Source organism: Falco cherrug, chromosome 2 (assembly GCF_023634085.1).
Source record: "Falco cherrug isolate bFalChe1 chromosome 2, bFalChe1.pri, whole genome shotgun sequence".
In the NCBI taxonomy this organism is placed as follows: Eukaryota; Metazoa; Chordata; class Aves; order Falconiformes; family Falconidae; genus Falco; species Falco cherrug.
In genome coordinates this window covers 1,802,090-1,818,607 of record NC_073698.1, presented here as the reverse complement: position 1 = coordinate 1,818,607, position 16,518 = coordinate 1,802,090, and the positions used below count along the sequence as shown (strand labels likewise).

Below are 16,518 nucleotides of genomic sequence, written 5' to 3'. Positions count from 1 at the left end.
AGCAGCAGCCAGCCACAACGGGATCCTTGTGCTTCGGGGCCCAGCAGCCAGCTCCTGCTGCCTGGGAGGTCGTGGCAGCACCCGAACCTCTCTCTGCAAGCATCCTCCTGAGGCAGGGGGATGCACCTGGAGCTTGCAAACACCTCCAAAAAAGCTGAGTTATGTAGGAGCCTGGAGGAAAAGTGACTGGCTGGAAGCCTGGCACCTCCATTGCTCTCCTGCTCTGAAGCTCCACAGTTGGTGGAAGAGAAGCGCTGGGGCATCACATGCCCTTGGTGGGGAGGAAACGAAAGCTGGGCTAAAAAAAAACACCTCCAGCCGCTGCCGGAGAATAAAAAGTAGATGCCCAGATGGCTAAAGCCATGCAGCAAAGCCCTCTCTGCACTGAAACAATGTGGAAAACATCAAGTCTCGCTGCTTGCAGCTGCTTGCTCCAGGGAGCATTGTGTGCAGCAGGTCTCCTCCTCTTGCCCCCTTCCCCAGCCGTACCAGCTGCATGTGGCCCCGGATAGCAAAGGTCCCCTGTGCCTTGACTGCACCTGCTTGTTGGTTCTTCCAGGGATGAGTGGAAAAAGGGTGGAGGGTCCTTTTCTGCTCTCAGCACCCACCACCATAGTTGTGGCTCTTGGGTGCTGCTCCCCCAGATGCCATCAGCCTTGGGGACAGTAGGAGGAGATTTGTACAGGAGCACGTGTGTGTGATGGATGGACAGAGGGACTGGCTCATGGTGTTTTTCCAGCCCCAACTTCCACCTCCAACACATCTTTCTCTAATCAACCCTGCTTTGGGGCTTGGTTGGCTGCTGGGAAGGTTCTCCCATGTTTCCAAAGCATCCAGTGGGTACCAACCCTATCTGATTCATCCCCTGTATGCCCCATTGGCCTTCACCACCATGAACAGATGCTTTATCCTCCAGCTGGATTGGGTTTTGCTGCCTCTTATATACTTCAAAAGTTGCTGATGGTCTTGATTTAGAGCATCCTGAAGGGAAATTGCAGCCCCTCTGGGAAGCTGCAAAATCAAATCTGCCCCCATGAGATGGCCCTCCTGCATGGTTAGTCACACTGGGCACATTTCTGCCTCCCGGTTAGGTGGCTGAACATCTTACCAGCCAAGAGACCAGGAGAAGTGATGAATTATCCATGGCCCAGTTGGATCAGGACATTGGTCTGCACTTGTACAGATGTAGATGAGCGTTCACGACCCTTTATTCTCCAACCAACAAACACAGGGCAGGTCTGCAGGCTCAACCCAACATGTCTGCAAACTTTCGTCCTTGCTTCCACTAATGCTTTAAAAAAAAGCAAGAAAAAATGTTCTGATATACCCCAGCTTGTCTCAAATGCTTCTGCCGGTGTCCCCTTGCCCGTGCTGCAGGTTTAAGCTGCACCCATGGGTGCAGTCCAGGGCTGGGCTGTGGCCACCTCGACCTTCCCAGTCCTCCTATTCCTGTACCACATTCCTGCCCGCTAGACAACACGGAAATGTTTTGAAAGTGTCTTAGAAACCTGTGTCGCTGCCAAAACAGTTGAAAAATGAAGCCGTGAAGGGAAGCGCAGGGCTGCTTTCCAGCTCGGCTCGAATGGGTATTGCTGCTCGCCTCCATCTTCTGCACTGCAGCTGCACAAATCATTTACTTCTCAACTGGATTTAAAACATCTGCCTCTGTCTTTAGCTTGTTTGAACTGCTTTGGAGCTGGAAAATTGAGATTCTGGGGGGAGGACGGCTCTTGGTTTGGGTCCCCTGGGAGATGGGTGACCATCACGTGAAGGATGGAAATCAGTAAGGTGGGTTAGGGTGGTCATCAGATGGTAACAACCCTCCTCCCTTCTCCCTTGCACCCAAAGGAGTGGAGGAAGGTGAGAAAATGCAAAAGAAGAGGAAGAAAAGGCTTTTTCTTGCACTGGGCAGTGAAGCTGGGAAGCTCCTGCTTACTGGAAGCTGCTAGGACTTCAACCAGGCTTGGAAAAGGTCTGATGGGAAGAGGACTCTCCAGGGGACCACTTTCCCACTCCAAACAAGCTTTTAGGGAAACATCTCCTGTTGCTTGTTGAAGCATCCAGCAACGAGTTGCCGACCAAACCTCTCAGCTGGTTGTGGTCATAATTAATCACCCCTTGACATCAATAAGCCACCTGCTTCTTGTCTTGAGTTTGGCTTTGTCTTGTGCTGTGGAAGAGCTGCAGGTGTTCAGACCTCGGGGGATCAGGCTGGGGGAGATGGCGCCAAGCAAGGGCTGCTGAGCAGCAGCGATCACCCCATGGGCCAAAGCCTGTGCAAGGACAGAAAACAAATCTCTGGACGTCATCCACATCTCCATCCATCATCTCTGGACATCATCCCTCCTTCAGAGGGAGACAGGTCAAAGGATTTGGAGGCTGAAACCAGGGTGCTATAGGTCTAGTTAACCCAACCCTTGCCCAAGAAGTGTTTCCAAATCCCAGAGAGATGGGCTTAACTCTGCACCACGCTGGCATCCCAGCAGGGCACTTCTAGGCAGCTTCACCTTTCTGAGCCTCACTCAACAGCTCTGCTCAGGCATCTCCCTCCCTCTGTGCAAGCAACAAGCTTGTCCTTCCTCCCTTATCAGGCTCAAATAGCTGCAATGTGATGTTTTGTTTTCCCTCCTCAAACAAATTACATCAGAAGAAGGAAACGGGCTTTTTTTTGTTGTTGTTTTCTGGCATGGAGGTCCGTCAGCAAGATCTCTGCAGCACCATTTCCGTGCCAGACCTTCGTATCCTCTTTGCACTGGCTAATGCCTCCTTAGGCAGCTGCCACTTTCTACCTGTGAGTACTAGATGGCATCAGTGCCCTTCCCCTCCTCCTTCAGGGGCTTTATGGTTCCCCCCCAGCTACATACAGGAGGCCCCAGGAGCCCCCACGTGAAACCAGATCCAGATGCAGAAGGAAAATCTGGCTTACACCCATGGACACAGATGGGGAATACACAGGGGAACGCTGGGGCTCGTGGTGGAGAAAAACAACTGGGCCACCTGCCCACAATTTGGTGGGGCTTGTTCTCCAGCCTCATCCTGCCCAGAAACCCTCCAGTTCCCCCACGTCTGAAGGTTTTAAGCCCAGGTGGGTGAGGCCCATCGGGGAGGTAGGGCTGAACCTGGCCACCCCTTCACTTGGGCATCAATCATCTGCAGGGAGAGGGCAGGCTCCGAAGACGCTGGTGGCCCTCCATAGCTTCCTGGGAGGCTGTGTCATACCAGGGCTGAATGGAGACAGACCCCAGAGCATCTCCACAGGGTGTTTGGGGAACATGAGGGGTACAATTTTCTGGTTCACACCAGCAACGCCTGAAGTCAATGTATTTCCTAGAAATGTAGGACCCTTGAAGGACTTTTCTTCCGCAGTATGGTCCAGTTTGCCCTCAGGTTTCTGTAGATATTTTGCATCCCAGCAGAAGAATTTTGACAGGTTTGCTACCCTCTGCGGCAGCCGGACCCCCATTTGTGGTTGAACCTAGCCCCCAGCAGTTCACAGGAGAAGACATGGCAAGGAGTGAACCTTGAGCAAACCTTCTGCCACATCCTCCTGACTCCAACAATCTCTTCCCTGGATGAAAAATCCAAATGTTGGGATGCAAGGGGTGCAGCATCCCTTTTCTCAAGGGTTTACCTGCATCCTCAAGGAAGCAGCATTTCATCAACATGCAGCTCCCCAAGGAAGCAGCATTTCATCAGCATGTGGCTCCCAGGAAAATGAGAGTGAAGCAGAAGAACCTGCAATGCATCAGGCCCCCAAATTTACTCTTCTCTAAAACGAATTCCTCCACCCTGGGGAGGTGATGGCAAGGCAGCTAGTTTTGAGCTGACAGCTTGCTGGTTGGTTGATGGGAACTGGTTCTCTAAAATCAGAGCCAAACTTGGCCTCGAAGTCCCTTTTCCATCTCATGTCCCCCCCTCCCCATTGTTCCCCTTGGGAATGAAGCCAGTTTGCTGCAAGGGATGTGCTGCAGGGCATCACCTGAGGTACATTGGTACCCACCCTGGGCCCGAGGGGGCACAGCTCGGTGTCACCCACAGTGGGACAGTGTCCCACATCAGGGTGGCCACGGCAGGACCAGCAAGCCGGGCTCATCCACCTGGTTCAGAGGCATTTCTTCACCCCCGAGGTGGGTGTTGGGACCCCCTTGCCCCCATTTGGCTGCTCCATGCCCTGGGTAAGGGACTGTGGGCTCTGCCACCGGGGCAAGCTCCAGTGCCAGGGCAGCCCGGGATGTGGTCACCAGGGCGCTCCCTGGGGGAGGCAGCTCTCGGGGGAACCCTGGGGCCGCTGCAGATGCAGGGGGAAGGTTGGATGCAGTAAGGGTGACTGGCCCCAGCCCCGGGCGGGTGGGATCCAGCCCTGGCCCCATGCACGGTCCCATTCCTGGAGAGGGGGCTCCAGTCCCAGCATCAGCCCCGCTCCCAGTGCCGGTGCGGGGGGAGCCCAGTCCCAGTTCCAGCCCCGATCCCATCCATGCTCCCATCCCCGGGGAGGGGGAGGAGCGGGGGGGGGTGGGGGGGGTGGGTGGCTCCTTTCCTGACCCGAACCCCGGTCCCATCCACGCTCCCATCCCCGGGGTTGGGGGCGGGGGCGGGGTGGGGAGCGGTCGGGTTCCCGTCCCGCTCCCAGCGCCGGTCCCAGCCCCGGGCTGGGGGGGCTGGGGGGGCTGGCCCCCCTCCCGGCCCGGATCCCATCCACGGCTCCAACCCCAGAGGGGGACTCGGGCCCCGCTCCCGGGGGCGGTCCCGGCCCGGCCCTGCCCCGCTCCCGGCCCGGGGGGCGGCGCGGCCCGGCCCTGCCCCAGCGCTGCCCGGCTCCCAGGCGGCGGCACCGGCCGCGGGGGAAGGGGCGAGCCCGGCCATGGCGCTGCCCCCGCCGCCCCCCTGAGCCGAGCGCGGCGATCGGCACGGAGCCGCCGGCATGGAGCGCCCAGCCCGGTGAGCGGGGCCGCGGCCGACCGGGGGGACCGGGGAGGGGGCGTGCGTGTCCTGCCCGCGCGTGCGACAGTGCGGGACGAGGGGGTGCGACCCCCGCGGTGCGGGTGTGCACGGGGGGAGTGGGCAGGCGGGGTGGGGGGCGCGCACGGACACGCGGACACGGGTAGGGGACACGCACACAAACACGCACATGGGTGGGGGGGACACGCATGGACAGACAGACACAGGTGGGGGACACACACACCAACACGCACATGGGGGACACACATACAGACACGGACACAGGTGGGGACACACACACACGCAAACACACACATGGGTGAGGGGACACGCATGGACAGACAGACACAGGTGGGGGACACACACACAAACATGCACATGGGTGGGGGGACACGCACAGACATGGACACAGACACAGGTGGGGGGACACAAACACATATACACGCACATGGGTGGGGGGACGTGCACATACATAGAGACACGGGGGGGACAGACATGCACGCAGCCCTGTGTGTGCACACATATGCACACAGGTGGGGGGCACACAAACACGTATATACACACGGAGGGGGGACACACACGGACATGGGTTCAGGGGGACAAGCAGACGGACACGAGTGGGACACGCGTGGGTGGGGGGACATGCACACATACACATACACACTGGTAGGGGGGAGGCACTCGTGTGGGGGGACACGCACACAGACACGTACAGGTGGGGAGGACACGCACACAACAGACACGGGTGAGATGGGCACGCACACACACATGGGTTGGGGACACCCACACGCACATGCACACGGGTAGGGAGGACACGCATATGGGGACACCCACCCACACATGCCTGTGAGCGGGAGGGACACGCGCACATGCGCACACACGGGTGGGGGGCACACGCATGCACCCCCGTGTGCTCACAGCCCCGTGGCCACGCAGGGGTGATGCTTGCTGCTGGGGGGATGACAGAGGGTCCCCGAGCACCCGCAGCAGGGAGCGGGACACTGGATGGGCAGAGCTGAACCCCACTTCTCCTCAGTGTGGGGGCAGCTCACGCCCCACATAACCCCACAGAAAGTGCCCCGAAGCCCCCGACTGCCCCACAGACAGGGTGGTCAGGGCAGTGGCAGGCAGCAGGCTGCTGCCGTGGGCTGCTGCTGGCGTGGAGGGCTCCGCCGGGCACTCGAGAAGCCTCCTGGGCTCCCTTTGCTCCTCCTCGCCTGAATTATTCGATTGTTTATGCATTAATTCCCAATAATCTCTTTTGCCGCTTGGTTTCTCCCGTCCCGGGGGAATTTGCTGGCTGTTTAGCAGGGGTTTCCCGTACACACCTCTGGTAAAAGCCGTGGAGCTGACTCCCTGCTTTACTCCGGCTTGTGTTTTTCCACCTCTTTGCATGCTGGGCTCCCTATGTAATTTATTTGGGGGTCTTTTAATTTGCATCGGGATCAACGAGACTCTGTTTTCAAACTCTTTGACTCCTTGTAATAGCTCCTAACCCCAAAAATGCCTTCTTCCCCAGAGCTGGGCGCTGGGTGGGCATCACTGCAGGAGCAACTTTAAGGGTGAAGCATCTTATTTCTATTTCTGCTCCGGTTTTCTTATCAGCTTATTGCAAAACCCATTTGGCAACCCGCTCCCTTCCTGTGCACAAGGCAGGGAGCAGCAAACCCCGCTCCTGGGGGGGGCTGCCGACGCTGGGGCACGGTGCCCCTGGCGCATGGCTCACTGCTGCTGAAATTGGGCCATTTCATTACCTCCAGGCACGTGTCCCGAGTTCCTCTTCCTCATTTATACCCGAGCAAAGGGAACCGTGGCCTTCAGCCTCAGTGGCTGACGGGCTAAGAGCTCCAGTGCAGGAGGGGGAGATCCCTAAACATGCTGCCGAGCCCTGGAGTGCAGCTGCATCCCAGGGCTTAGTGGTTTATAAAACCCCGAGAGGTATTTTTGACTGTCCTGGCACCAAGTGGCTTTACCCTGTCTCCGCCCGATGCGATTTTTATCTCCAGTTATTGACATAAAGCCAAAGCCATGAATAGTTGGCTGGCAGCGAAGCGTGCTGCCGGCCATGCCGTGGTCCTGCCTTAATGCTCAGCATCCCCTGTTAAAGCCTTAACAGGAACTAGTCCATGAAGCAAAGACCCTTTTTGCTCCCACAGGATGCTCCATATGGAGGAGCAAATTATCCCACCGAAAGCCCACCCCGTGCCTGGGGTTTTCTGGGGTTAGTCGCTGCTTTGGCTTCGCAGTAAATGCTGGTGCCATGGCTGAGCCTGATAATTTTGTTATCCCCGGTCTCGGATGCTGGTTATCTCCCAGATGGGCAGAGCACGTTCGGTTCTGCCAGCGGGGCCGTGGTGCTGACGGGTGACTCCCTTGGTTTGGGCAGGAGGCTGGTAGGTCTTCGTGGAAATGTCATTTCTCCCACATACGGGGCTTGTAGGGTAAAACAGTAACCAAAAGCAGGTGATTGACCAGAAACTGGTCCCACAGTCTTCTCTCAGTCCAACCGTCCCTTCCTCTAGTGAGCACCAGAAAACCATGGAGGGCAAACCCCAAAGTCAAATCCCTGGTATAACAACCAGCACAGGGCTCCTTTTGCTCCCCAGGAAGCCTAAAGGATGCAAACGCCCCATTTCCCCCTCGTGATAAATAAAAATCCAGGTTTGGGGGGGGGTTTCAAATGGGATCTGCCCCCAACCCCAGGGGGTGCTGCAGGGGCTCCTGGGGGCAGGTGATGTGGGGATGCAGGGGAAAGACACGCAGGGAGCATGACATTTGCTGTAGCAGGAAAGGAAATGTTGAAGAAAGGATTAAATATTGGCCAGGATGATACTTGCTTCCAGCAGGATCCGTCCCCGGAGACCTGCCGTGCTGGGAATCGGGTCAGGTTCAACCAAATGAGGGCGGCTTTAATTATGCACGAGCGAGCGCTGGCACTGATGGGTTTAATGCTTTTATCTAATTTGCCCTAAAGCTGCAGCTTTGGTTAATCCGGATTGACTTCCTATGGTGTGGACGAAGGCAGGAGGTTTTAGTACAGCCTGGGAAGCGGAGGCTGAAAGGGGGATTGATTCAGCGAGGAATTCAGGGAGTTTCTTGGGAGAAACCAGGAATTCCAAGAAAAAGTCATTTGACTCAAAGCAAAACATTTTATTTGACCTACAAACAAAATCATAAGGTTATCTTATATCCAAACTCCCTCTCTCCTTTTTAGCTTGGGTTACAGAAAAGCCCTCTAGGAAACTGAAACTCCCCCAGAAGAATACTTTTCATGGAGAAAACAAATTCAGCTCTGCTGCTTCTCAGCCTGGGGGCAGGAGGGGAAACTGAGGCACGGGGTCGCTTCAGTGGAGCAGCTCCATTTCTGCCAGCCAGAGTGGAGCTGCCCAGTGTCCTCCAAGGTGCTTTTTTGGGGAAAAGAAAAGAAACAGATTCTTTGCATGTTTATTTTGGGAGGAATGAGGGTTTCTGGCTATTTTGGGGTTGGGGGAAGGACTGGGTCAGACCCATGGGGGATAAAAGCGGACATTACCTGGGACTCTGGGCAGGGAGATGCGTAAAGCCCCTTCAACTGCTTAAAGCTTGCTTTTGGGTGTCTTGGAAATGTATCTTGGAGGTATCTGGCTGTGGGACTGGTGGGAGAAGCTCCAGGGAGCAATGCAGCTGGTGGGAGCGCGATGACTGGGGTTATCCTCAGCCCATGCTGGTGGCCGGAGCCAGCCCAGAGGAGAAAGGCACTGAAGGTCACTGCAGCGGAAAGGAGCCGAGTGGAAAGGGCAGATGAAAACCAGGCAGTGTGGCCAGGCTCACATTTCAGCCTGGTCCCATCTCACGTCTCCCAACCAGACAGGCTCGGCAGCATCTGAACGCGCCGTCTGTTTGGTTTTGGTTGCAGAGAGTTTCAACCATGGTCCCAAAGGAGAGAAAAATGATGCTGGGTCGTTTGCTTCCCAGTGTCTCAAGCAGTTCCTGATCTGGAGCGAGGATTTTGATGAGTCTACTAAATGCCTATAAATTAGGGCAGGGAAAACACCCACGCTCTCCTTGTGTCTGTTGCAAAGGAGTTGGTGGGGAAGATGCGAGAAATGGATTGTGGTTTTGACCTCCAGCGTTAAACACTGGGAGCTGTGGTCGCAGTCGGTGCGTCCGTGCCGCATGGGTTTGATTTCCCAGGGTTTCACACTGGCAGAAGGAAGGGTTGTGTCTGTGAGGTCCTGCCAGTAAATTAATCCACATTAATTATTTGGGAAGGTCAATTAAACTTCATCACCCCTCCCCCCCCCGAAAATGCATTCATCGAAGTCGTGATTTGGTTGTGCTTTGTTTCCTTTTGTGACTTTGCTTCTGCTGGCAGGCTCCCAAACACGAAACACCGCGGGATGGATGGTGACCGCCTGGATGGCATCAGGAATGCTGAAAAATGGGGCAGAAACTGGGATTAAAGCCCTTTACTCAGTGATTCCGTGTCCAATCCATGGTCCTCCTGTGCTGGCCCTGGGTCCTGCCCATCCCTCGGCTGCCTGTGACCTTCTCCAATGACAGCCCCCTCCTTCCCCCTGTTGACTCATCTAAGTATCCCCTGCCTGGCCATGGTGGATACTGTTACGGGAGCATTTTGGGATGCAGGCATCACATGCACATGCCTGTGGGTATATATATTTGAGGGCACGTGGCTGCTGGGGTTGCAACACTGATCTGCCTGGACTCCTCTCATCACAGGGCTCCTCTTACATGCTGTCTTCATCCACTGCAGCTGATGGTACCTGTTTGCTGGGAAAAGTAAACCATGTCCCATGGAATAAACAGGTCCAAGGCTACACTGCAAAGAGCGATATGGTCCAGCCGTTGCAACCAGACCCGATGCACAGTCCAGCATGGAGGAAGCTGGTCAGGGCGATGCCCTTGTTCAGCACGGGTGGCTGGAGAGCACCTAAAAAGCTGTGTGTGGTCACCTGCATTCAACGCTAGAGAAAAAGCCTCCTGCCATGATCCTGGGAAGGGCCAGGAGAGCTGATGAAGCAGACGCAGGTGGTTCTTACTGAAGCATCATGGTGGGTTTGCTTTTGGTAGTCACAGAAGTATTTATCCAGCTCGGCATCTTCAGGGATCGCTGTGGCTTTCACCCTCTGCTCACCCCCGCTGGGGGCTTGATGCATCACTGTAAGAGCTGTCGTTCGTGCCGTCTGGCCCGTAGGCAGAGGAAAGGGCAGCTGCCAGCTTTTATGCCTTCACATGCTCAGCTGGCTGTGTCCCCTCCGGCTCGCCCGCTGCGGATGCAGCAGGGCTGGGGGTGAGGGGGTGGATGGCAGCCATGGCCCCGACAGACACAGCAGGTTTTGTCCTAGAGATTCTGGGCAAAAGTAGGGAAAAAAAGAAAAAAGAAAGGCTTTGGCATTTCCAGAAGGAAAAGGAGGGAGAGCATGATGGCAAGAACAAGGCTGCCTTGTGAGCTTCTCCCCATGGTTGCCCCGTTCAGGCCAGCCAGAGAGCCCTGTCTGCTCCTTGGGATGGCGATGGAGATGTGTGTCTTGGCACATCCGTGGCTGCAGCGTGGCCTGCAGCAGCCCGTGCTGCCCTGTGCGCCGGAGGAGATTCCCCACCTTGGCTTCCAGATGGGTTTCAAATACCTTGCTGGGTTTTCCAGCTGAGGGCACAGGGGCCTGCAGGCAGGTGGGCTGGAAGATGGGTTATCTTGCCCCATCAGTGCTTCAGAGCTGGGTGACAGGTTGTCTGCAGGGGACTGGGGGGTGCAGATGCAAAGGCATGGAGAAGCTATGTGCAAGGCTGAAGCATCTGCGGCCCTGTGGCCCTTTCCTGAGTCTTTTAGGGCATCTTGTGTGGTTTCTCCTGGTTGTGGTGGCCTGTCCAACCTGTTTAATTGGCTGCCAGGACCGTGGGCAACCTCTGTCTCATCGGCTGCAGATCTGCAAAGCTCAGAGAGAAGGAAGAAGTTGAGAAGAGTAACTGGAAAGTGTTTTTCCGTCTGTCTGAGCACTGTCAACCCTCTCCATCCAACAGGGACAACCCTGTTGCTGAGGACTGAACCAGGTGCAGGAAAAGCAAAACTGAGGGGCTAGGACAGAGTAAGATCAGTCCTGGCTCCTCATGTTCATTGCAGAGTGGTTCCCAAAGTTATGTGTGGGGTTTTGCAGATGTTGCAGATTAGTCAGGGTGTGAGTGGGCATGTGATTTCTGCCTACGTCCTTGGCGAGCGTGACCCTCGGCCAGCACTGCTTGTGGTCTGCTCCAAGGGGGAAAGCAGCACAGTGGGGGAGACATCATTAGGGATCGTGTCTGTACCACATCTGGACAGGTTATTTATCCAGTCCTTGGAACAAGGGCTAGGATTATCCCCATATGATGCGCTAGAGGCTTCACTTCACCCCTTCTCCATCAGGTATGAGTTGTCAAGGTGCCTTTTAATGCCACAGTGCTTTGCTTCAGTGAGAGACCACCCAGGTTGGCAGGTTTTAGGAGACCCTCGTTGCCTCCTTCCCTGCAAGATCTGAATTGGAGGCAGGTACAGGATAGCTCTGGGTCAAAACGGTGCTTGTTTGCAAGAAAGCATGCCCACCCCATCCCACAGCATGGTGGCACCAGATTAGAGCTGAACCATTTAGCTGAGAAGGCTGGTATTGCTCTTTTCTACCTAAAATGATGGTGAGATTTGGGTCAGGGCACATCCCACATACTCATGCAAAGGGCATCTTTACTCAACTCAAACCTTTCCTCCCGCAGTAGCTCCCGGTCGCTGAGCTCCTGCGCTGGAATCTCCCTGTGACCCCGTTTCCGTGGGCTCCCTGTAACGCGGTACAGCAGTGAGATCAATCCAGCTTCTTCCACAGGGAGGCAAATGCATTTTAATTTGATCCCCGGCTGATGGGCTTGCTGAGCAATCATGTGTCGGCCGGGTCGTGGGCTGTCCCTGACGCACAAAGGGGCCCTTGTCCTTCCTGACACAGACAGTGCCAGACTCTGTGTGTCTGCAGAGACTCTTTTGAGACTATTTTTCTCGTCTCAACTGGTCACTCCCATGCATAAACCAGCTTTGTGCAAGCACGGGCAGATTGTCTGGTGGTGGTGATGCTGGAGGAGCAGGTCTCGTGGCTAGGAAGGGGGGGACCAGTGAGATGGCTACCGTCAGCCCAACACTAAACCCACTAAAACCCCATCATCATCAACAACCAACCCAGGCAGAGCCTCTGTGATGGAGAACATGGTCCCTTTGGCAAGGTTTGATTACAGGGGACTCCAGATGTTGTGGTGATGTTTGCTCTGCCAGAAGGAGCTGAGGACCTCTGAAATCAGGACCCTGCCAGTCACAGGGATTGCCTGCTGAAGAGCACTGTTCCCTTTTCTTGGCCTTTCCGCCAGGGATTTAGTGGGACTCACCTTTCACAAGGGTCATCTGAGTCTGGATGGTTAAACACAGAATAGAGGGCCTCTTCTGTTCTGTGGCACAGGAGACCAGATTTCTGTGTGAACCTGGTGGGAAGGGTGAACTGGGGCGTTGCACGGGGCTGCAGGAGGTCTCAGTTGAATTCCCAGGTGTGGGAGGTGTGACGGCATTGTGGCACTGGGGTTTTCTCATCTAACCCACCTCTTCCAGGGACTCCTTACCTCCATGACCTTACAGCATCTTTGCTTACCCCTAGGGTGATGGCGAATCTAACGACTCCAGCCTGGATCAGAGTCATCAACAGCTCTTTGGACCCAGGTGGCACAGGAGACAACACCTACAAGTGCATATTTGATGAGGACTTCAAGTATGTCCTGCTGCCTGTCTCCTACGGCATTGTGTGTGTGGTGGGGCTCTTTCTCAACCTGCTGGCCCTGTATGCTTTCATCTTCAGGATCAAGACCTGGAATGCCTCTACCACGTACATGTTCAACCTAGCCGTGTCTGACACACTCTATGTGGTCTCCCTGCCGCTCCTGGTGTATTATTATGCCATGGGGGACAACTGGCCCTTCAGCGTGGGCTTGTGTAAGATAGTTCGCTTCTTGTTTTACACCAACCTCTACTGCAGCATCCTTTTCCTCCTCTGCATCAGCATCCATCGATTCCTGGGCATCTGCTTCCCACTGAAGTCACTGCAGTGGGGGCACGTCCGCTACGCCCGGAGGGTGTCCGTCATTGTGTGGGTGGTGACTGTCGTGTGCCAGTCACCCGTGCTCTTCTTCGTCACCACCAGCGTGAAGCGTGACACCATCACCTGCCATGATACATCCAGCAAGGACCTCTTTGGCCAGTTTGTCATTTACAGCTCAGTGATGCTGGTGCTGCTCTTCTGCATCCCTTTCCTCACCATCATCATCTGCTACTGCCTAATGGCCCGGAGGCTGCTGCAGCCCACACGGGGGATCTCCCGGCTGTCCCGATCCAAAAAGAAGTCTGTCAAGATGATAATCATTGTCTTGGTGGTCTTCATCGTTTGTTTTCTTCCTTTCCATGTCACTCGTACCTTGTACTACTCGTTCCGGAGCTGGGACTTGAGCTGTCAGACCCTCAATGCTATCAATTTAGTCTATAAGGTGACTCGTCCCCTAGCTAGCACCAACAGCTGCCTGGATCCCATTTTGTATTTCTTAGCCGGACAGCGATTTAGGAAGTTTGCAGGCAGCAAAATGCCAGGGAAGCCTCAAAATGAAATGGCACTGGGCATTGTGCCCAACAGTCACCTGGAAACCAGCAGCAACACAGACACGTTATCCAAGGATGCGAAATCCTAGCTCCGCTCCAGCACAGCCAGCATCTTCTCCGTGACAGAAGGGTTTATCCCAGGTGTGAAGGGAGGTCAGGATGCTTCAGGGCCCGAGGTTTTTGGTGTTTGCAGTGCCTTGGCTTGCACCCAGTTCAGCATGGTCCTTGTTAAACGCAGTCTCTGCTTGTTGCTGTTTCAAATGCCTTTTTTTTTTTTCCCCGGGAAGGTGCCGCTGTGGTTATACACAAAACCCCGTATCTCTGCCTCTTCATCCAAGCCTGCCTCTCTGCTCAACGCTGAATGGCTCCTCTCCACCAGTGAGGCTGGGTGACCTCTATCATGGTGGCCAAATCTGCTAAAACAAACCATGCCCTGAATGTCTTAGAACACTTTCTAAAGCAGAAACATTGTGTGCAAAAGGTCCACCTAAAGAAATCCATCTGCCCTTCTCCAGATCCGCTAGCACAGAGGTAACAAGAGTTTCTCTGTGCCTTGGCGAGGGAGGAGAGGCTTTTGGTCGATGAGGAGAGTCAGCTGTGGTTCTGCTAAACAGATCAATAAATTGCTAAGTGCAAATACCTCCTGCAGCGGGAAGGGGTCTCCCACAGCTATGCATCCCTGAAGAAATGCTCTCACAGCTTCGTGCCCCAGCATCTGCTGGCAGAGCCGGGAGGGGACTCCTAGCTCCTGTCCAAGGGCTGGCTTCCCATTAAAAATGGTGGACCTCCCATCCCACTGGATTATGCCAGTACCATCCATTGGAGTTTACTGGTACCATCAAGCAGGTCCCCTGTAGGTTTCTCCAGTGGGGTCAGTATCTTTCAAAAGACCCATCAGTGCTTCCCAGCAACAATGTTCACCCTTGAAAAGCTTTTAGGAACATGTAGCTTCCTTTCAGCTGCTGACTTTAATAATCATCTCCAGCTCATTAAAATCTAGGGTGAGGTCTTCATGTCTTCTTTTTAACCCCCTTACTAGTGACTCATGTTACCAGCAAAGAAGCAAAGACCATTGCTTGTTCCCTTGGCTGAACGCTGCTACATTCTCATTGCTGCTCAGAGGTGACAGCCCTCTCAGACCTTTAGCAGCTTGCCATGACCCAAAATGCTGCCCAGATGCTGCTGTCTGGTTTCCCCATAATCCCAGTAATCCCAGTGCTCCACTGGAGCCAATCAGCATAGCCCTTCCTGACAGTGTAGATCTTCCCTGGGAAATCTGGCAGCACTAAACCCTGGGTTTAGGAGCCATAACAGTAAAACATGGTGCTAGGCTTGACCCCAGGCCTCTCTGGATTTGGGCTTGCATCCCACATCAGCCAGGACAGTTCAAAGTAAACTGGAGAAAATAGCCACAAAACATTTCACCAGAAAGTCCACTTGATCTTTCTCTCTGTAATTGTTGGGTTAGAGAGCCAAGAGCCGAGGCCCATGGCTTCCTTGCCCAGCTTTGCCACGAGGATGCTGATTCCTCACCCCAAAAATGAAAATTGCTTGTGCTGCAGCACTGGACGAGTCATATTTTTGTAAAAGCAGCCCTGACTCTATTTTAGGATTAGGCAAACACATTTGATCCTGGTTTAGACCAATGCCTCAGGCCTCCTCTTCATGTCTCCCATCCCTCCCTCTTATGATGTGGCTCGATGGAGGTAAAGGCACGCCACGGTGTAACCAGCTGAGTTTAGTCCAAGGGTGACTGGGACCATTCAGGGTTAAATGGGAGGTTCCTGAGGTCCGGGCTTTGTGGAGACGTGGTCCTATGGATGGCTTTTGTCCCAGCCACCAATGTCACAACCACAGGAGGCAAAGAGGGGACTGTCTCAGCTCTGAACACCATCGTCAAAGAAAAACAGAACAATTTGATGATTTGATGAACAATTAGATTAAATGGTTCATCTCATCCCTGAGTGCACTTTTAGGAAAGGGTTGGGTTGAGACAGGACTTCCCCCATGGCAGCACCTTTTTTGACTTGGGCAGGTGAAGGGAGCTTGGCTTCGTGGGGAGTGTCGCAGCGTAGTCACCAGTGCGAGACAAATAACTGGGAGGAATTTATTCATCCGAAGTGCTGCACTGGTACAAACGTAACTCCAGGCCAGGTCTCGCTTGGTCTCCCACACTTGCCAAAAAGCAGCATGAACGCCAAGTTACGTGCTCTGAATAATTCAACAAAATATGCTCAGAGTTCACTCCTGCAGTCCTGCTAGGCAGTCCCACCTTTCTCGGAGCTAGCATGAGCCAGCTTCAAACGACCACCTTGGGCAACACTGCCAGTCCCATTGCGGGGTCCTCCTGTGACCTTGGTCCTGCACAAACTGGTGGCACTGTTCAGATGCAGAGTGGTTGGAGAGGTACCAACTGGAAATTTATATATAGATATTTTTTTTGTTTGTAAAAGCACTAACTTATACTAAAAAAAAGAAAAAAGAAAGAGGTTTTGTGACGATGACTGTACATTTTTATTTTTGTAACATACAAACACCTCAGATTTCTTATAGTGAATAAATTTATTTCTACTATGAGCACTCTTTCTGCCATCTCCTCTGATACGTACAAAGAAGAGGGGGTACTGGAGATAGAAACTGGGTTGTTGAATGTCATAGACATATTTGAAGCTCCAGATACAGCTGTCCACACATGGGCTCCACAAGTAGATACCTCCAGCATCTGAACTCCTATAGGAGTCTGTAGAGGAGGTGGTCACCCCAAGAGACAGGTGATCAAGACTTCTCATCCTTGCTCAAGGTGAAATGGAGCTGAGATGGAAAGGCCTGATGGAGCACCCACAAACCCAGCAGTTCATTAAGGAGACTTTCACTTTTTCTTGCTGCTCTCTCCCCTTTTCCAGAAAGTACAGTAACACCAGTGCTTGTCCTGCATC

At 54.2% G+C, this 16,518-nt stretch overlaps 1 protein-coding gene across 2 annotated transcripts; it reads left to right on the top strand.

Moving 5' to 3' along the window:
• The first annotated feature begins 4,778 nt into the window (after positions 1–4,778).
• On the top strand, positions 4,779–16,159 carry P2RY2 (purinergic receptor P2Y2). 2 transcript variants are annotated; one of them, XM_055702454.1, is made up of 2 exons: positions 4,779–4,938; positions 12,594–16,159. In XM_055702454.1, exons 1-2 carry the CDS (start codon positions 4,922–4,924, stop codon positions 13,669–13,671), a joined length of 1,095 nt encoding a protein of 364 aa, XP_055558429.1. In that variant the 5' UTR covers positions 4,779–4,921; the 3' UTR covers positions 13,672–16,159. The 2 variants fall into 2 exon arrangements, with proteins under 2 accessions (XP_055558429.1, XP_014141060.2); XM_014285585.3 differs by lacking the exon at positions 4,779–4,938 and adding an exon at positions 9,276–9,989.
• The last annotated feature ends 359 nt before the right edge of the window (positions 16,160–16,518 follow it).

Coding starts and splice junctions, on each gene's coding strand:
- P2RY2 (XM_014285585.3), top strand. CDS start 9,952: ATGAAGCAGACGCAGGTGGTTCTTACTGAAGCATCATG. Junction 9,990..12,593: donor GTTCTTACTGAAGCATCATG/GTGGGTTTGCTT, acceptor GCTTACCCCTAG/GGTGATGGCGAATCTAACGA.